Source organism: Meleagris gallopavo, chromosome 22 (assembly GCF_905368555.1).
Source record: "Meleagris gallopavo chromosome 22, MGAL_WU_HG_1.1, whole genome shotgun sequence".
Classification (NCBI taxonomy): domain Eukaryota; kingdom Metazoa; phylum Chordata; class Aves; order Galliformes; family Phasianidae; genus Meleagris; species Meleagris gallopavo.
In genome coordinates this window covers 514009-534456 of record NC_139425.1, presented here as the reverse complement: position 1 = coordinate 534456, position 20448 = coordinate 514009, and the positions used below count along the sequence as shown (strand labels likewise).

Below are 20448 nucleotides of genomic sequence, written 5' to 3'. Positions count from 1 at the left end.
GAGCCCCAGAGGATACCTCTAGCACTGGCAGAGCAGGTGTCCCCATGCTCACCATGGGCTGTGAGCTCGTGTCAGCAGCAGGAGAAACCAGAATGAGAACAGCAGCCGGAGGTGCTGTGGGAGGGCAGGCACCCCAACACCTGCAGGGTGGGTTACTGGGGGCACCTCCCAGAGCACCTCAGAAGGGGGCAGGGCTGGAGCACCTCAAGTACTGTGTCCAGTGTTAGGCCCCTTGCAACAAGAAAGATATTGAGTGTGTTCAGAGAAGGGCAGAGAAGCTGTGAGGGGTCTGGAGCACAGAGTTACAGGTAGTGGCTGAGGGAGCTGGGACTGTTCAGTCTGGAAAAGAGAAGGTTCAGGGGAAACCTCATTGCTCTCTATAGCGACCTGAAGGGAGGTTGTGGCGGGGCGTGGGGAGTGGGGACGTTCATCCTCTGCTCCTTCATAACTAGTGATAGGACAGGAGGGAACGTCCTCAAGTTGTGCCAGGGGGGCTTCAGATTGATGTTAGGAAAAATTCCGTCTCCAAGAGTGGTCAGGCATTGAAATGGGCTGCCCAGGGAGGTGGTGGACTCACTGTCCCTGGAGGTGTTAAGAAACATTCAGATGTACACGGGTTAGTGGGAAATACTGGTGGTAGGCGGATACCCCACACACGCTGCCAGCCCTGCCTGCACTTAACAAGGGGCCCCGGTGCTGCAGGCAGCGCTGAGAGGGCTCTGCAAAGATTCTGCCATGCTATTATTACCTAGCGTCTCGTTTCTTCAAGAGCTTTGGATAGCTGGACCCAGCATTCTGTTTTTAACAAAGAGAAATGAGAGCCCTGCCCGACCGGCGTGCTGCCTGCTGGCGTCAGCGCTGAAGCGGAGCACTTGCGTTACACGCCGGCCGCGCTCCCCGCCAGGAGCTCTCGGCGCTGCATCCCAAAAGCAGCTCGGTGAAGCCAACCTGGACGCCGTGTAATTTTCAGCAGTGGCCCAAAAGCAGTGCCACCATTTCGGCAGCTCTGAGCGGCTTCGTGCCACCGCACCCCGCGCTCTGCTCCCAGCCCCGCCGTTCCCGCAGCGCAGCGCTCCTGGTAGGCGGCGCGCAGGCTGCGCCACGGCCGCGGGACCGCCGGCACGGCGTTATTTAATGGAGAAGCGCAGACTGCAATAAGACTCCATTAAATTCCGCCCCCGGTGAATTGGCGACGGGGAATTGTCCCCCGCTGCGCCGCGAGCCCGGGCCGTGACGCAGACGCGCCGCCCCGTTATGACCGTGCCCGTAACGCTCCGTCCGCTCACGGACCATTTCCTGCCTCCCGCCGCCACGTGACGGGTTCGGCACGGGATCCGCCCGCCCCGGTTCGTGCCGAGCGCGAAGGAGAAGGGCTCGGTGCCGCCCAACGCCCAGGGCTCTGCCGGCCGAGGGCTCCCGCTCCTAACGGGGCCCGGGCACGGCCGGTCCCCGCAGCCACGGAGGGGGCACGCGAGGGTCCCGCAGTCCCGGCCGAGCTCCGCCGCACCCCCGAGCCCCGCGCCCGGCCCGCGCCCGGCCCGCGCCGCCTCGCTCCGCCCCGCCCCCCGCGGCGCCGCCTCCCATTGGCCGATGGGCGGGGGCGGGCGGGCCGCTTTGTGACGTCACGCTCAGCTGTCGGAAGGTCCCGATTTGTGCGGGGCAGCGGCGGGCGCGGGGCAGAACCGCGGCGCAGAACCGGGGACGCCCCGCCCGCGGCTCCCGCTTCCGCCGCCACCTCCGCGCCCGCCGGTGCCGCGCCGCCGCCGCCCTCTGACAGCGCCCGGTACCGATACCGGCAGGGTGAGTGCGCCTTGTGGGGGACGGGGGCTCCGGGGTGGGCGGGTGTCCGGGAGCGCCGGAGGTGCCGGGCGGAGGTGCGGCGGGGCTCCGGGCCGGACTCCACGGGAGCCTTTGTCTGGCGGTGGCGGACGGGGCCGGGCCGGGGCAGCTGGGTCGGGGCCGCTCCCCCCCCGCGCTGTTGTTTGTTTCGGCACCGCCGGATTAAGCCCCGCGCCTGCGCCCCGCTCCCATTGGCTGCGCCGGGTTGGAAGGCTGCGGTGACGTCGCCTCATTTCCATATGACATTGGGACGTCACGGGGCCGCCTCCTTCTCCCCCCTGCCCCCCGGCAATGTCCTCCCGTGACCCCGCACGGCCCCGGCCTGGCGGCGGCACCTCCCGACGGGATCACCGCGCCGTGCCTGGGGCCTCAGCGGGCGGGGGCGGTTCGGTTGGAGATGGCGGCTGTCCGGGGGGATGCGGGGGCACGGCGGTGTGTCGTCTGGCAGCCCCGCGGCGGTGCGGCGCTCGCGTTCCCGCGGCCTCACGAGTCGCGGCGCGTGTCCCGTGCCCGCGGGGCTCCCGGCTGTGCTCCGCCGCCGTCATCGCCGCTCCGCGCGGCCCCCGGGCGCCCTCGTGCTGCGGGACGCGGCCTCGGCTGCGGTTCCGCCGCGGGAACGGGCGTCGGTCGGGTGGCACGCGGGGCTCCAACAACAGCTGTTCGTTTGTTTTTTTTCTCGAAGAATAAATTTTATTATTTTTAATTCTCCGAAATAACGCTGAGGATCTTACCGCACCTCGCTGTCGCCGTATCTGCTGCTCGTGTGATTGGGTGCAACGGGAAGAACGCGGGGGAAGCGTTTCCTTCAAGGATGAGCCCGTGCCGCCTCGTGGGCAGGGCTGGATGCGCCCGGCTGTGGGCCTGGCGCGGCTCGGTGGGGCGGGAGGCGTCTGCGGGGCTGCACGTGGGGCCGCTGCGTGGCGAAGCGCCCCCCGGGAGCTGCGAGGCGCGGGGTCACCCCGCAGGGCGGCCGGAAGGGGGAGGGGGGGAGTGGGTCCGTCCCGTGTCCGTGTCGCGGTGCCAGGATCAGGGCTTTGGTATGCCGTGCGTGCGGAGAGCAGCCCTGCGGGCGCTTGTCTCATTTAGGCGAAGTGCGCTGAAAATAGCGCTTCCCACGTGTGCTGGAGGCGTGCACCTGATTTGTGCCGCTGTGCGGTGTGTCAGCAGCATCCCCCGTGCCGGTGTGGACGCAGCGGCACCCGGCGCTGCTGTCCTCAAAGGACGAAGCTGCCGCGCTCTCTGCCCCACTGAGTGTGAGATGAACCTGCAGCTGGAGCTGCTCCTTGTGGGTCGGGGGACATCCCAGCCGCAGTCTGCACCTGGGAGAGCCCAATGGGTGCATCACCCTTGTTTGCCTTTTCCATGGTGTATTTTTATTCTTAGGACTTAATGCTCCAGGAAAGGGGGCTGCCTGGCTGGTTTGGTGATGAGCGTGTGGATGGGTGCTGCTGGAAATGCTATGGCTGTGCTGTGGTTGTGGCCGTGTTCCTGGGGCAGAGCACTGCCATGGCCATGTGTGTGACCAGGGAAGCTCATCTGCTGTGCTTCAGTGCTGCAGAGGGAACCCTTCCAGGATGATGGACGGAGGGATCCCAGCTGCTGTCAGTGTGGGGGTTTTGCTTATCTCCATGACCAGCCCTGGTGGCATTTTCATGTCCTTTTGTCTCCGGACCAAATGCATTTTCTCTGCACAGTTAATACTCTGCACCTTGTGTCTGCCATCTGTCTGCGGCTCTCTGAGGGCTTTGCAGCCATTAATGAAATCAGAGCGCTGGTCCCACACTGAGCTGTGGGGAACTCTTCCCCAGCAGAAAACTGGAGCAGTAATAAGGCCTGGCTGGAGGAGGGCACTGCCCAGGGCTGAGGTGACACAGCCCTCGCCCTGCCCGGACCATGGGACGTGGTGTGCTCACTGCCTGCAGCAGTTCTGCTGTGTAGCCTTGGCTCTGCCCCTGTTCCCTCGGCTTGGGTGCACCAGGCATGTGTGGCAGTGAGTCTGTGCTGGAAGTGCCCACCCAGTGGATGCAGTTGGGGTGTGGATGGGTGTGAGGTGGCTGTCTCCATATGTGTGACTGTGTGCGTGCCGTGCGCTGCTGGGTTTGGAGGCCAGGCTGGTACAGGCTTGGGGCATCATTGTAAAGTAGCAGTGGTGACATGTGTGACAGGGTCACCTTCCAGAGCCGGAGGGTGGCAATGAAATGCATGCAGCTGCTTGAGAAGAGAAGTGCATCTCTGCAAATAACCCACAGAGAATCTAACAGTAACAGCTTTCAGAATTAAACCCACCCAAAACAGGTTTCAGCACTAGTGAGGCTTCTGGAGGTGAGAGTGCTCCCCAAGCTCTTGGAACCCATCCCCAGTGAGTGCACGTTTCTAACAGAAGTCACATGCATTATGTCCTTTGCTGCAGCAGGGGCTGGGACCGCCTTCCTGCTGTCCCCACTGATGCCACTCCTCTGGCCTGAATGCCCCTGTTCCCTTTTGCAGGCCTTCGCACTGAAGCTAAGTGAAGAACCTCATAACAGCACTGCACGCCCTGTAACTCAGCAAAGACTTCAGCAAAGCACTCCTGCCCGAAGGAAGGACTTCCAGCACTACTGAGCTCTGTGCCCTGCCCTATCTGCCCGTCCCCGCATTGACGCGGGTGCTCAGCAGCTGCTTTTCTCCTGTCCCACCTGACTGCTCCCCACCATGTTCCAGCGTTTCACCAGCCTCTTCTTCAGTGACAGCAGCACAGCAGAGGGCCTGGAGGAGCCCAAACCCTTTGTCTCCGAGGAGGAGGAGGAGGATGGATGGCTCATAATCGAGCTTGGAGGTGAGAAAAGCAAGGTTTTACACAGCTGCTGAAGGGGCTTGTCTCTCCAGTACCAGACAAGTGCTGTCAGGTGATGGCATAGCTTCTCCGTAAGTGGGGAGACACTGCTCTGGAGGTCCCAATCCCTCAGTGCCAGGATGGGACTCCTGCACAGTGCCAGGTCAGGAGGAGACCCAGGCTATGGGGTGGTCCCACCTGTTCACTGAGTGGGGGCAGAGCACTGTGGCCTTGGCTAAGCCAAGGGCAGGCAGGGATGACAGCCACATCCCCTGCAGCCATCTTCAGCTCTGCAGTGTGCTGGGGTCTTCTGAGACCACCCGAGGAGTGGAAAATCTCTCTAAAAGCCTTTGTAAGGGTTTATCTGCCCAAAGCATGCCCGGCATCTTTGCCAGGGGCACTCAGGTGATGTCTGCTGCTGTGCCTGGGGAGCCCCTCCATGCTTTCTGCTCCAGGGCTGGCTGACAGCAGCCAGGCCGAACGCATTCCTTGTGTATGAGGGCTTCTCCAGCTCCATTAAGATCTTTGGGTTGCTATTGTAGGGTCGATGACTCAACTGATTGCAATGATCATTTTGTGATCTTTTGCTTGCACAGGCACACACAAACAGCTATCTGCACTGCAGGCCTTGGGCTGCTGCTCCTCAGTGCCCACCAGCTGCCAGGGCTGGGGCTTGTCCCCCTTGAGGTGGGCACTGTTCTGTGAGCAGATGCCCCTGCCTGTCTCACGTGCATCAAGGAGAGCTCAGTCTTCTGATGTGAGTTGTTCCTTAGGAGTCTCTCCCATGCAGTGAGCTGCAGAGGGACTGGAGCACAGACCCACCCAGGGTGGGGACACCCCAGAGCCAGTGGGAGCACTGCAGGGATCAGGACTGGGCAGGAGGGTGACATGGGCCACACAGAGGAGTTCCTGTCTTCTGAAGTGCTTCTGGGGTCACAGTTGTGATGTGGGAGGGGATGCAAAGAGCTCCTTGCACACGGGTGTGCAGCACTGGGGCCAGCGGGCCTCTGTCCTGTTGCTGGCAGTGGTCACAGTGTGCCCAAAGTGTGCTGGGACGAGCCATGAGTTTTTCCCCAGCAGAGAAACACGGGCCTGTGCCCTGAAGCCCTGGGTGGGAGCCTGCAGCCTCAGTGGGTCTCCAGGGCTGGCTGTGGTATGAAGGGCTCCTGTTTTTGTGGGTGATTTTTGTTTTGTTTTTTTAACTGAAGCAGCCATACCCTTGGTGCAGAGCCAGCTTTTGGCAGGGAGCCCACATGGACCTGGCACCCTGCTGCTAATCCCCGCCAGCACCACGGCTGCCTAAGCATTCCCCAGCCAGCGAGAGATCGATTTAGTTCAGCCCTATTTTGGAGCCCAGAGTTATGCGAAGCACTTCCAAACCAAGGCCTCTTGGCTTCAGCCCCAGCCTCAGTCTTGTGGCAGGCGAGCACCTCGCAGCCTGGCTGTCCCCCAGCAGCCTCAGGTCTCTGACCCATGCCATGCAAAATGCACCTGAGTGCCTGGCCCCATGGGGCACATCTCCAGGGCTCAGTGTTATGGCTCCCAGCTGCAAGTCTGTGGTGGTGTAGGCAGCCAGTGTGACATCCACACTGGGTCACTCTTTGAGATGGATGGGGACAATTTAGCACATGTGACCCCGTGACCTGGGAACATGCTCGGTCCTGTTGAGCAGTGCTCAATCCAGGCTCTGTGTCTGCTGTTGGCAAGCGATCTGGTGTAGCCACAGCTGTTCCTCACCTGCTGTCTCCTGGCCTGAAGCAAGGTGCTCTCCTGTCCGCAGGGCTAATTGTGCCCGGCCCTGTTCCCAGGTTGGAGGAGCTGGGGCGTGTTAGAAGGCAAACACCTGCCTTGTGCTTCGTATTTCTTCCAGCCTGTTTAGGCAGCACAGGCTCATGTTTGCCACTAATTTCTCCTGCACCTTCAGCCAGCAGCGGGGTCAGCTGTCCGTACAGGCAGAGCGTGGTCCTGGTGGCTGCGAGGCCATGCGCTCAACTGGCCAGGAGGAGGCAGCCGGCAGGCTGAAGTCAAAGGCGATGTGGAAACTTCTGGTGAAGCCCTGATACTCCAAGGGAAAGGTTTTTTCCAGGGAAAAGGTGCGCACTGTGTGTGTTTTGCTTCCACATGTGCACAGTGTAGTTTGCTACCCTTCTTGAATAGCACAGTTCAGGAGATCTAGGAAAGCTTGCAGATAAAAGCAAGGGTTTTATTTTATTTTTTTGGCCAAATTTCTTTCTCTACTTCAAGAAAGAAAATAATTACTCCAGGATCCCAAACTTTTGGTGAAGCCACCCACCGGAAACCATTGCAGGGTCAGGGCGCAGGGCACGGCTGGGACCCGCTGCACCCGTCTGCGGCGGCGATGCCATGGTGCCTCGCACACTAACGATGCCCCTTTCTCTCCCCCCTCTCCCCACTGTACATGGTGTGTGTGTGTCCCCGCTGCGCCCCGCATGGCTCCGCACCCTGCTTGCTCCCCAGGCGGTGCTGCCCACCCTGGTGCACAGCAGCGGGCAGGGGCTGGTGGCCACGGGTGCTCGGTGCGGCCCCGTCCGGCACCACCACCTGCCTTGCCACCGGCCCCGGTCCCAGCTCACACCGGCAGCCCCACGCCCACCCTGCCCAGCCCCTGCTTGATGGACGAGAGTTGGTTTGTCACCCCTCCCCCCTGTTTTACTGCAGAGGAGCCCGGCCCCGACGGCGTGGGCAGCAGCCCAATGGAGGACCTGCTCATCGAGCACCCCAGCATGTCTGTCTATGTCACCAGCACCCTTGAGCTGGATGCAGAGGTGCCTCAGGACGATGCTGCCGGGTGAGTGCGAGCTCAGGGACCGGGGTGGTCACATACAGCCTGCAGAGTTTTGCCAGTGCTGCTCACCCTGGGGGGACCTGGGGTCGGTGCTTTGAAGAGATAGATTGAGGTTGGCTTAGGGAAATATTTAATGCCAAAGGTGATAAGACATTAGAACAGGTTGATCAGAGATGTTGTGGATGCACCATTGTCATTAGAGGTGTTTAAGGTCAGCTTTGAGCAACCTGGTCTGTTAAAGATGCCCGTGGCAGGGGTTTGGGTGTGATGATCTTTGAAGGTCACTTCCAACCTAAGCCATCTTGTGAGTCATTGACATCAGTGTCCCCATGTCCTACTTGGCAGGATGCCTTGGCCAGCGCCATGCAAAGACAGCAGCCCCCATGCCTGAAAATATTCTGGCATGCACGAGGACCATGTTAAGATGGCTGTGGGCATGGGACTGGCCACGTGAAACAGTTTCTTTGTGCTCGCTGCTGGGAAGGCACTGGCCTTGTCCTCATCCTCTCCTGCATATTGCATGTCACCCCACTGCTAGGCTGGGGAGTCTGACAGGCTGGGCTTAAGCCTGGTGGCTTGCATAAGTACAGCATGAGCAAAGAAGCCCCACCAGGAGGGGGTGGCCCTGAGCACATCGGTGTCCTTGAGCCCCTATTTTCCCCATATAGGGGAATGCTGCAGCCTGCTGCCACCAGCTCTCCCTCCTGGCTCTCTGGCTCAGGTCATGCTCCCACTGTGTGCGGCAGTGGGACAGGGTGCTCTCCCCTTCACCCACCACATGTGGGCGCAGACCTTTCTTTCTGACCCATATTCCAGCATAATGGGGGATAGTTAAACAGAGATGCCATAATCTGCCACCTAGCTGAGGTGCAAACAAAACCCAGCCCCCCGCCATCCCCTTCCCTGGGAGCTGGCAGGATGCAGCCTATGATCTGCCCTTCCTGCAGCTGCAGCCTCTGTGCAGCGTGGGGAGCTCTGTCCTCTCCCAAGGGCTGTCCCTCACAGTGCTCAGGAAAGCCCTGACCGTGTCCAGCTGGCCAACCTTGGTGCTGCTGTGCTGGGTTGCTGCTGCCTTGTCCCTGTGAATCTTTCCCCCGGGGCAGGGAAGCATTCCCCATGTCACAGCATTACTGTTTACCTAGCCTTGCAAGGCAGAATTGGAGGTGAACCTGTTTGGCCAGGGGATGATGTCCCTCCTGGCCTCCTCCATTTGCGAAGCCCTTCTGAGGGCCGCAGTGCCATCTCTAGAGGAACCTCAGTACTGGTGGGTGAAAGAGGAGGGAGGCCAAGGGGAGCCAAGGAACAGGCAGGGGAGCGAATCTGCTTTGGGAGCAGGATGGGCACAACAGGGCCATGGGCTGTGCGTGGCTCCTACCCGCCGGGTTTGAGCATGCTGGTAGCAGCATAGGTCAAGCAGGGTCCTGCCCAGACCATCCCACAGCCTACGCATGGCAACTGTGGGGATGGGCTCCGCACGGAGCGGGGGCACAGGAGGGCGCGGGCTGCTTATGTGCGGGATGTGTGCTGGGATTGCGTGATGGGAGCCCCAGGCGCCACCGACCTCTGACAGTCCTGTGTTCCCACAGGGAGGTGCCGGAGCCCCAGCTGGAGCGGCACGTACCGCACCGCAGCACATCCCTGTCGGTGAAGGCCGCCGTCCTGGAGAAGGTCAGCCAGGCACGGCGGGTGCAGCGGGCCAAGCAGCTGGCCGAGAAGCCGTGGCTCAGCCAGAAGGCGCTGCAGCGGCAGGATCGGGCCCGCCAACGCCCGCCCCGCCGGGCCCGCCAGCGCACGGGGAGCTTCCTCCACCAGCCCTGCCAGCGCCACTGCAACTACTGACCTCACCCCAGCGTCCGCCGGCGGGGCTCGGCCTCCCACTGCCGCCGGCCCCAGCGCTGCTGCCCCGCACTCCTTCTGCTCCTCTCCCCTCTCTGGGCCGTCACGGCATCGCTTGGCGTGGTGCGGATGGTGGAGCGGTGCCGTGCTCTGCGCTGTGCCCTGCCGGCTGGTACCCCCCCAAAATAGCCCCTTTCCTAAATCCGTGGAGAATCCCGTTGGTTGTGTCCTGAGGAGCTGTGACATCAGTGCCTTTCTTCACGACATCGTACTCCTCCAGGTGAACAGACTGTGATGTCACGAGTGGATACCGAGCAGAAGTGGGAAAAGGGATAGAGACGAGATTTGGTATTTGAGGGAAAAAACGATGACGCTGTAACTGATGCTTCCTCCTCCCGTCCCTGCTGTCAGAGCAGAGCGCAGGCAGAGCTGCTGTCACTGCTGCTGGCACCACGGCTGGGCCCTTGGCGGCTCCATATCGGCAAAACCAGCAATCCCTCTTCCTGCCCAAAATTCTTATAATTGCGTTTTTACCACAATGATATGAAAACCCCACTGCCATTTGCTTCAGAAAGCCAGACGGGGCTCCGTGTTCTGTGTTTTTAAAGACAACTTTACCGGAAATCTCAGGAAACAAAGCACTGAGCCGGGAGCTGTTGGAGCACTGTTGGGAGGTGCAGTCAGGCGCTGGTGCAGCATCGGTGGATCCCTGCAGCCTCCAGTGAGAGCCAGGCCCGGTGCCACCACGCCATGGCCACGAGGAGCTACAGCTCCTGTGCTGTGTGAGCCAAGGAACATCAGCCGCCCTGTGCCACCCCCAGCAGCAGAGTGGAGAAGGGACCTGCGCGTACCCCCCAGATGGCAGAAGCACGTTGGAGCTGGCGGCAAGCGAACGTGAAGGGAGAGGGAAGGATGGAAACCAGCGGTTACGGCATGAGGCCAGCAGCAGGAGGGCTGCAGGCTGGATCTGTGCCACAGAGGGAGCCCTGTCTGCACCTGCCAACGTTGTGTTGCTGATGGCAGCCACTCCAGGCCTGGGCGATGCTCGTTGGTGCTCCTGCACTCGGGCTCCCCTGGAATGTGCTGCCCTTCACCATTGGGAACCCCTGAAATGGCAACATAGGAACTGCTTTTAGGCAATTGTTTTAGGCCCAACCTCAGACTGCTGACTTTTTTTTTTTTTTTTTTTTTTTTTTTTTTTTTTTTAAACGAGAGAAAAACCCTCCTCCAGTGAGCAGCCTCCCAGATCCCTGAGTGCAGACATGGCTGGTGCTACTTGTCTCAGGGCTTACCTTTAGCTCTGAGACACAGTTATCCCAAAAGCACAGGAAGAATGGAAATTTGTTTCAAATACTTTTATTCTAAGCCACACATTGGAGCCTTCCACATTCAATTCTTCCAGGCCAGTTACTCCTGCTGGGCACAGCGCTGGCTGCCATGCTCCTGGGAGGCCGGTTCTGGGCAGTCAAATTCCTAACAGGAACCCCCATTTCAAATTCCCCTTTCTAATTTCAGTAGCAGGCAGGGTAAAAGTTCTGAGGCAGAAAACAGGCAGTTGTGTTGTGCTGCTTTTCCACCCGTTCTGATAAGCACAGAGCTGCAGTGCTGCTTGTTCCCAAAGCAGAGCAGGAACAAGCTGGGGGTCAGTGCCTCATCCTGCCCACTCTGGGCACAGTCAAGATGCACAGTTTCATTTCTGTACCGGAGACTGATGGATGATTCCTTGACTTGATAGGAAAGTTTACATCCTTTGGCTTCCTTGGCTTCACGTGAAATGCCTTTTTATTTCTGAAGTGATCCCTGGTACAAACTGGGAGCACTGCTCTTGTGGGAGCTGCTGAGGGTGACGGCCTTTCTCGGGCACTTCGGTGTGGTGAGGAGGGCTGGGTTTGAAGTTTGGGACCTCGAGTCACATCCCACGCTCCTGCTCTCTCCCAGAGCTCTGGATAATGTCCCCATCGGTCACCAGGCTGTTCCCTGCCCTGACAATGCCTTCAGAGGAAGAATTTTTTCTCTAGCCCAAATGCACATCAAGAAGTCAACAACGCCAGCAATTCCTGCTTCCCAGCCATCTTAACCTGCTGCAAAGTTCTGCACACCTGAGCAGCTACCAGTCCCAATGGCCCTGCAAGGAGCGCCCAAACCAAGGCTGGGGGACGCACCTCCACCCCTCTGCAGCTCAGAGGCACAGATGGGCACTGCGCAGCCCCTGGGCTGAACGCTGCTGCATGCACACGGCGTGTCTTGTGTCCACTCAGCTGCTTGCTGAGTTGCCCCATAAGAGACTCCTCACCATGTCAACACTGTCCTCTGCTTCCTGCTTCTCCTGGCACCAGGGCATCTGCAGCCCCTGCAGAGCCCTCACTGGTTCCCATCATCTGTTTCAAACCCTCACTGGTTCCCATCATCTGTTTCAAATGGCAAATGCTGTTGCTCCGTCCTGTTTTGGGGAAGAGACTGCAGAATTTTCTGTTTTCCTTTTGTCTTTCTGTGCCAGTCTGAGACATCTGTCATCACGCTGCTCCCAACCAACACAGGGAAAAAAGTGGAACTACTATCACGCTTTTTAACAAGAATATCTTTATAAAAGATTAATAAATTATTAACAGTGTTCTAATGAAGAGGTTAATCCAGAGACGTAGCATCCCATGGGTGAGTGGAGTGCACTTACTATGGTGAATAGGCTCCTGTGGTTCCCCCCTCTGTTGTTTGCACACTTGCTCATGTATTAATATCTATTAATCACTGATTAGCCCCATACACAGTGAGTGTGGATTCACTTCTCGCACTTTGTGACCGACACTTCTGTTGCTGTGGCAGAGACACGTTTGATCTGCACTTTGCGGAAGACCTGTGCTGCTCCTGTCCTGTTCAACGGTGATCACTACAGCCGGCCTGATACCAAATCTCCTGCCCCACTGTTGTAAGATCAAGGAAAACCCTTTACACTGAGGTGATGAGCCTCCTTGAATCTTAAAACAAATGAAAGGTGCTTAAAAACTGACAACTTTTTGGTGTGCACAGGTGTGCACGTGTAAATATTTTAAAACCCAGTGTGGATGTTCAGTAGGTTGTTTTGGGGTTTTGAGTTTTTAGTTTTTTGCATCCAGTCTTTTTGATTTGTGAGTAGCTGTGTGGTGCTCCTGGCAGGAGGGAAGCGCAGAGCAGGGAGAGCTGTGGCCGCGTCCTGCTCGGGCAGTGGGGCGAGTTCTTGGCTTTGTTTTGTTGTGCAGGGGGAAGCTACAGCGTGGGCTCAGGGACAAATGAGTTGGCTGGAGCCCATCACAGGGTGTTTGTCTGGACACCTCCATTCGGACGTGGGTTCCGTCGCTGCCCATGAGGCCGTGGTTACTCATGTGTGCAGAGCCCTGGGCAGCATGGTGTGGGGACGCGTGGGCATGGGCATGAGAGCGGTAGCTGCAACTCTGTGCTGTGAGTGTTATCTCCAGTTCCCTTGTGCTTATCCCCAAATTCACGCCGTACTGCTAGAATGGAGCAGGCCAGTTCTGCTGTAAATAACCCAGTGCAGACTGACGCCTTGTGAAAGCCCAAAGATTTGGGCAGCCAGACGGCATCGTCTGCTTCTGTGGCAGCTGTGTGAGGCATTGGGGTCAGAGAGCAATGCTGGGGCAGGCAGGCAAGGATTGCTTTTGCCACCCTGGCAGCTCAGCACAGCCACGTCCTGCTGTCCAGTTCTGGCTCTGACTGGCACTGGGAGCCGCAAGGTGGGGCTGAGGGCTCTGAAGAACGCAGCCACAAACGTGCTTTCCAAAACAAGTGCTGTGAAGGCTCGCTGTAGGGAGAAAATGGTTCGTTCCACTAGAGTCAGCTTTTCTATGGAGAAAGGTTTCATGCGTAGTTCATCCCAAAGATCACCTCCACAGGAGTATTCATGTACTCCAGGCACGTTGCTAATGAATAGGTAATTCTATGTTTACATCTTCTCTACTCAGCCCCACCGGGCAGAAAGACACGCAGCCGTCCTGTTCTGCTCAGAGCAAGAAAATGAAGAAATAGCACTGCAGTGAGACTTGAGACACTAATGGCACAGCTTCGTGATTGCTCCCACAGAGGCTCAGCATCGATTCCAGTGCCTGGAGGCACCCAGGCCTCCCCTGAATGCCACAGTTAGAGCAGGCCTGCAGAGGTTTGATTTCACTTTGATTCCAGCTGCCGGTGGTTCAAAGTCGTGAATATTATCCCGGTGTAATCGAGGGCTCAGCCCTTGTTATGTTAATGTGACCACAGCGTCTTCTGTGGCCTCGCGCCACACGTTGTCCGCGCACCAGGGGACGGCCTTTCTGCTTCTTAGAAGAGGTCTGTCTTTATTGAAAACTACAACTCTTTATAACATGGGGCAGAACAAACCGTGCAGCTCTGTGGAATAGCGAAGTTGTGCCGTGCTGTGTTCCTTCTGTTCTTCCCCGCAGGCAGATGAGGTGTGGGTTGCCCACCCCATCCATTGCACTGCAGTGGGGTGTTGCTTTTCCATCTCAGAGTCACCAAAATGCTGTTAGAGGGAGTCTGCCACACACCCTGTACCTGTCAGCGTGTGAGCTTGGAGTGTACAAACCTGACATAGAGCTCCAGTTCCACTGCAACTGACAGCACAGCTCCTGACGCTGCATTCCATCATCTATGCAGTGGGGCTGGGAGAGGGAAGAATATTTTATTCCCTTCAAACGGAGGGGGAAAGAAACCAGCACTGTAAATTCCAGCTTGTAGCTTAAAACCAGGCTGCGCAGCCATGGGGAGCCCCATGATCTTCCACTCCTTCACCTTCCCCTCTCACATTTGTTGGAAGCTGGTCGCAGGCGTGCCCAGGTCTTGCTAGATCTTTTCTTTAGCTCTGTTTCATCACAGTTACACTTTGGGAAATCGGAGGGTGGGGGAACAGTGCAAGGCGTAACAATAAAATAGTATAGTCTTTTTTTTTTTTCTTGTATCATAAATATATTTGTATGGAGCAATGGAGCACTGCAGTATTTTATTTATATGTATCAACCCTACGACTAGGTATTCGGCTTGTAAAACTCATCTACACTTACTTATTGTACATCTGTGCTGTACGACTGTGTACGTGCCTTTCGCCCTTTTTTCATGGTCTGTCATCTTATTTTTTTTCTTAAACAACTGCAGAACTTGAATAAATTAGCAAACCGCAGTTAAAAGTCCTATGCAAGGGATGACTGGGAATTACATTTTCAATACTCCTGCGTTTCTACGTTGCTTTAAAAAGCAGGCTCTGGGACCCGCAGAGAAGCCTCACCGAAGGAACGCCCCCAAAGCCCCATTTCAGCTGCTGAATCTGAATCTCCGGGGCAGCCCTGAGGCGCTCAGCCCCAGCACAGCTCCTCACCGCTCCGTGCGCGAGGCCGAGCAGCGGGCGCTGCCCCAGGACGGTGCTCCACGTCCAGCTCTGCCTTTCACGCGCTCTTCTAAAGAGAAGGCGCTGCCAGGGCTGAGCAGGACGCCTTACGCCTTCGCTCGGATGCTGAGCGGGTTGGGGCGCGGCGGAGCCACGCTGTGCAGCAACGCCCACGGCCACGTCCTGCCGCAGGGCGACCCGGTGCTGCCCAATGCCTTACACCGGTGGGACGACACTGACGCCGTGATTTGGGAGATGAGAAAAAAAAGCCCCACGTTTTCTACATCACCTGTGCTGTAGGACTGAATGCTTGTTCAAAACGCTAACGGAAATCGTCCTCTGTGTGTGTTAACGTGTTAAATCGATGTAAGCAAGGTTAGTAGGGGAAGGGTGTCTACTTCTTGTAGGACTTTGTTTAGATGTTTGCCACGTGTCAACAGACTGAGGGACACGACTGCCTGGAATACGTTACCTAGTGTGCCTGTGTGTGTGTAACCTGGGTTCGGTTGTTAGATTGTAATGCTGTCTTTTGACTGAAAAAAAAAATCTAATATAAAGAAAAACCACAAGAAATAAAAAATATATATTTAAAGTCTATTTTACGTGTATTCCTCAAACCCTGTGAGTACATCTGTTTACAAACTGTCTGCAAAATGCAGAAGGTTTTGGCTTTTGAAACAGATTTTGAAAAATCAATGCTGTGACTATCAGACACAAGTCAATAGAAAACAGTCCCCTTTGAAGACAAGGATGAGAAGAGGGTGGCACAGGCTGTCATTGCAGAATTCTTCCCCCATTTGCAAACCCTAAAACTTGGTAGAGGAGTGTGAGGACATTTGAAATAAGTTCCACTCACATGGGACATAAAGCATTTCCACGGTACAGGCGGCTGGCCATAGCAGTGCGCTGCCCACAGCAGCTCCGTGCACACAGCTCCAGCTTCTGCTCCAGGACCTGAAGGGCTGAGCTCCATCCCATTCCTCTTCCACCCAGCCATCCTGGTGACCCTCTATCAGTCCCCCATCAGGTTATCAACAAGGTTAAGCTCTCAGCCCCAGGCTCTCCTTGCCCAGTGAGCACCAACACAAGCCCCCTCCACCCCCCCTCTTTCCCCAGCGCAGCCCTCCTTTCCCAGGGCTCCCATCCACGCTCCCCTTTGGCCTGCCCACATCTCTCTAGATCATGACCCTGCCATCAGCTTCCCCTGTGGTGGTGCTTTCTGCAATCCTGAGTGCACCCCTTTCTTCCCCTCCTGCATGGATAAGACAACTCCTGTGGATGTTAAAAGGAACCCTTCTGCCTTGTGGGTGCAGTGCTGCTGTTGGTATGGCTGGAGCTAAGCTCAAAAGCAGATCTCACTTCCTCACATGTAGCACCAATACCTTTGGGCTTTGCATGCCCTCTTCCTACCCACAGAACAAGGACTTCGCCTGCAAACACGATCCTTCAGTTTTGTGAACATTGTCCAGTTCTTCATCCCCAAAACTTCCCCTGACCTGGCAGGTGGTGGCAGCAGCCAGGCCAGGCCCAGAACATGGGGAACACTGGAGTGGGCAGAAACGAACAGCAGCAGTGCAGCACAGCCCCTCCACCTGCACACGGCAGCGAGACTTCTGCTTTGTCTTCCCATCATCCCACATAGGGAATGAAACCAATTTCGTGAGCTGGACAATTGAAATGAGGTTAAGAAATGGCGAAGGCTGGAAAATAGTAAAAATAGGTCACCTCAGAAACTCAGCTGGCTTCCATCTGACTGCATGTGCATGTGAAATACACACACATGCAAATAAAAGACAGAAATCTTACAGGAGCTGATGCTTTCCCTGGCAGCCAAGCTCAGTACAAGGCTGTGAGCAGCAGGGCACGGCCAGGCCTTTGGGAGGAGGCAGCACTGCCACACCATAACAGCTTCTCAGAAGCAAAGAAAGCGAGAAGCTGAGCTCTGATAGTGAAGGAGGAAGGGGAGAAGTTAGCCTTGCTTGGTTACCTGTGCACAAATAGGTTATTTCTGCCATTACAAAAGGTAGCAGCTGGCAATTCATATATTTTAAATGGGTTCCTAAATATAAATGTAAAAAATCCATTGGGAAAACAAAAAGGTATAAATACCCACTCGAGCACAAAGCGAGCCGCCATCTAAGAAGACTCACTTCTCCATTTCTCCCCGTGAGAGCTCCCTGGAACAAAGAGGCTGACCTACTTTCCCTGGCAAGGCACACAGACCATGGCCATGCAGTCCCACACATACACGCTTCAGGCCAATGCATTCCAGGATCTCTTCAAACCATTTAATGCTGTATGTCTTTCGGCTCCGTTTTCCTGCTGAGCGCCTGTTGTGGGGAGAGCTGTCTGCTGGGTGCCCTCACTGTGCATTCACTGCACACAGCCCGGGCCTGGAGGGCGGTCTTGGAATCTTTTTCTTGCTTCACCACAACAGCTGCACTGGTTAATTCATTTGCAGCTCAACAAATTCCTTTCTGAAGCTCCATATAAGGAGCTCGTAGGCCCAGAGCTCTAAATAATCCATTCGATCTTCCCGTTTGGAATGATGCTGCTGTTGCTGCTAATAATAATAGAACCCAAATTATAGGACAATAACATTTATTTAGAGCATGAGGGATTCCACATTATACAAACCCATAAAGTCATTTTTGTTTCACTGGTCCATTCTACAACAAATACATCAGATCTACTATATAATAAAACTATTTACATTTCCAAACAAAATTGGGTCTGTTTATAACCCTCTTACTGCTATTCACATACAGTACTTAAACAACAGCACAATACGTTATTTTAATACCTAAAAATGACAACCCTGTATTCTAATTTGTTTATGAAAAGTGGAAACAAATACATTTACAATCATCTCCCCTCCCCTTCCATTTCTTACAAACACATTAACCTAATGTGCTAACCCTGGACTTCACTCTCCAAATCCAGGCGTTTTTTTAAAAAAGAATTCAGTTTTTATATCTGTTTGTTTTTTAGGAAAAAAGAAAAATCATTGGGAACAGTATAATATTAAAATGACTTACTGTACAGAATTTTATTTAAAAAAGAAAAATCACAGCTCAAAATTGCTATTGGTAAATTCACACTCATTTACAAGTTTCATGTTTCCATGCAGTTATTTACTTGGATTTTCTTCTTTTTGACTGCATTGCACTGGCACTCGTTTCTGAAATCAAGAGAAGAAAAGAAGCATGGATACTCAGTCGGTAACCATTCACGTGAGGCGCACAGATTGCCCTCTTACCATTCTAACGTCACAGCAGGCAGGGATCGGGGATGGTCCCTCACACACCTGGCAACACAGGCTGCTCCCCGAGCACTGCCAGCCCCGCGGCAGCACAGAGCGCCCAGCAGCTTCTGCTGCACGGCCTTAAAAACAGCAGTCGTGTACCTGAAGCTGCTCTTTAACTTTAGTCCCACACACACCACATCTTGCTCAGGGCTCTGCACACAGGCTGCAGGAATTGGATCCAAGCACAGGACTTGGAGGCGGCATTGTTAGGAAACCCAGGCCGTGTTCCGGGCCTGCCACACGCCTTGGGAATCTCTTTGTGCCAGCCCTCGGAGAACCAGGGCATTAGAAAACAAGTCTCTTCAGCGCACGTTACAATTCAGAGAAAAACAGCCTATGTAGAAGGATACAACGCACGGTCCTTCAGCTGAACAACAGAAGCGCTGGCAGAGGCTGCAGCAAAACTGGGGGGTGTTTTCAGTGCACTTACCAAGGCACTACGCTTCCGTTTCAGAACACAAAGAAAAGAGCACTGAGTACGGACTGGGGGCATCTGCATCTTTAGATGTTTTAAAAATGCAATTGGAAACATCGGCGATGCGTCTTTGGCTCTTTACAGCATTTTCCAGTAGCTGCTATGGCTGTGTGCATCTGAGAGTCGCAAGGGCAAACATACCCCAAGACCTCTCAAACCAGAAAAGCAACGACACGGCTCCATGGCTATTAAACGCTATGTTACAAAAATATCCACTTCTTCAAGTTTCCAGAAGTGGGACCACACCTTGTGGGCAGAGCACCGGCCTCCAGCAGCTGCTCCCTGCTGCCTTCTGCTGCTCCTCCAGCAGAGCTTAGCCTGGCCTATCCTTCCTTGTTGCTCATTCGGAGCACCTGGTCCCAAACCCCTTTTCTCTCCCTGTTGTGCTGAAGTTTTTTCCTAAATGCTATTTTTATAATGGCCTTAATCGGTCTCTACTTTAAAAGTCAAAAGTCATTTTTTCCCAACCCTGCACTCTCCTAAGGTGGATTAACAAGTTTCTTGGGACACAGACCACAGACATGCGGGTGGAGGCCACGTATAAAACACACAGGCTTCCTTAAGTTGCGTTTCACTACTAAGTGCACAGCACAGAGCAGGCACACGTGGTACACCTCTTCTCGCCTCCCACACTCCGTCTCATTTATCCTTCATACTGTGCCCTTCCAGAGAACACCCTGTTTTCTCCAAAGCTCTGCAGTAGGCAATGGCTTGCATGGAGACAAGGCAGTGGCAGGGAGCAGCACACAGCAAGCCAGGCTGCTGGAGAGCCCTCAGAACTGCAGTACTTCCACATACATGTTTCAAAAACAACAATTTTCCAATGACAAATGACACAGTTGGTACAAAGCCCCTACACGAGTGCTGCTATTCTTTAATTTAATGTTCTTTTGTGTTCTCGTACTTTCAGAATTTGAAGTGCCACTGGTTGTCATCTTTAGGTTCACTCATTACAGCACACTTCAGATAGGCTCGAGCTCCCTGAGGCATCACCCAATCATTATACATTTACTTCACATTTTTCAACCTTTTCTTCCCATCATGAAGGATAACTTAATGTTACAATACAGACTTCTGCACAACCCTGCTATGAGAGGGAACTCCAGTTAAATTCAGCAGGCACAGGGGCCCTCCACGTGACACTGCAGGGTTACATGCAGCTGGAAATCTCTCTAACTCTTATAAATGCAAATACTCTTACCAGCAAACTTTGGTATCTTCAATATGGAAAATGGTTACTGAATTCAACTTGACTTCTTTTTATAATGATGATGTATTAATACCTCTGTGCTCTGCAAGTTATCTTTAAAATACTGGATAATCATTTCCTCACGCTGGTCTCTCTACCCTCTCGGACAACTTGTGTCCATCAGCTCTGCTCTGACCTTGCAGGTAAGGAGCTGGCACTGTTACCTGCAGAACCGCAGAGCAGCACCATGTGCCTTCCGGTAACAAGTGTGCACAGCTCACAACTGCTGTGTGCTTTGTGCAAGACTGCAGCCCATATGGGAGTAAGGCACATGGTAACGGCCAGCGCCAGGGGCTGACACCTGTGACTTCAGGGCTTGGGATGTTCCTGGGAAGGACACCCGGGGCTGTCTGAGTGCACCCCGTGTGCTTGCAGGCTGCCAGCTGGGCAGCACTCTGTGTGCCTGCACACAGGCACTTGGCTTTGCAAAACTGACCGTGTGCTTGGAATGACTTCAGTATTGTTCTCATGTCTTTCAGAGTTCAGGAAAAAAAAACCCGATGCTTTTTAACTCGAGTACAGTCCACTAATGACACATTTCTGTAAAGAGAATTCAACTTCAACTAGGCAAGCTAGCTGATTACTGTGTTAATTAGTACTGCAGAAAACCTGTTCCACAAACGTAACAATAAGAAATCCATACAAGATTCACTGCCAGTACAGATTTAGGTAAACACGTGAACACCAACCTGTGTCTGAAACCATTGAAACCAGAGTTAAAAGCGCACAACGGTTACAAACTGTAAACCAAGCACA

The 20448-nt window shown here is 55.0% G+C and overlaps 2 protein-coding genes across 6 annotated transcripts in view; one reads left to right on the top strand and one right to left on the bottom strand.

The window, feature by feature from the left end:
- Nucleotides 1–1659: 1659 nt before the first annotated feature.
- Nucleotides 1660–15258, top strand: TP53INP2 (tumor protein p53 inducible nuclear protein 2). Of its 2 annotated transcripts, none has more exons than XM_085241941.1 (4): nt 1660–1800; nt 4327–4654; nt 7331–7460; nt 9044–15258. In XM_085241941.1, the coding sequence occupies exons 2-4, from the start codon at nt 4531–4533 to the stop codon at nt 9294–9296; spliced, it is 507 nt and encodes a 168-aa protein (XP_085098067.1). In that variant the 5' UTR covers nt 1660–1800; nt 4327–4530; the 3' UTR covers nt 9297–15258. The 2 variants fall into 2 exon arrangements, with proteins under 2 accessions (XP_085098067.1, XP_085098066.1); XM_085241940.1 differs by having other exon boundaries at nt 7130–7460.
- Nucleotides 15259–17245: 1987 nt separating this feature from the next.
- NCOA6 (nuclear receptor coactivator 6) overlaps nt 17246–20448 on the bottom strand; it is a 33341-nt gene continuing 30138 nt past the window's right edge. For all 4 annotated transcript variants that reach the window (XM_085241935.1, XM_085241936.1, XM_085241937.1 and 1 more), the window contains one exon: nt 17246–17842. In XM_085241935.1, the coding sequence (XP_085098061.1) occupies nt 17796–17842 (47 nt within the window). In that variant the 3' untranslated portion in view covers nt 17246–17795. The remainder of the gene's footprint in view (nt 17843–20448) is intronic.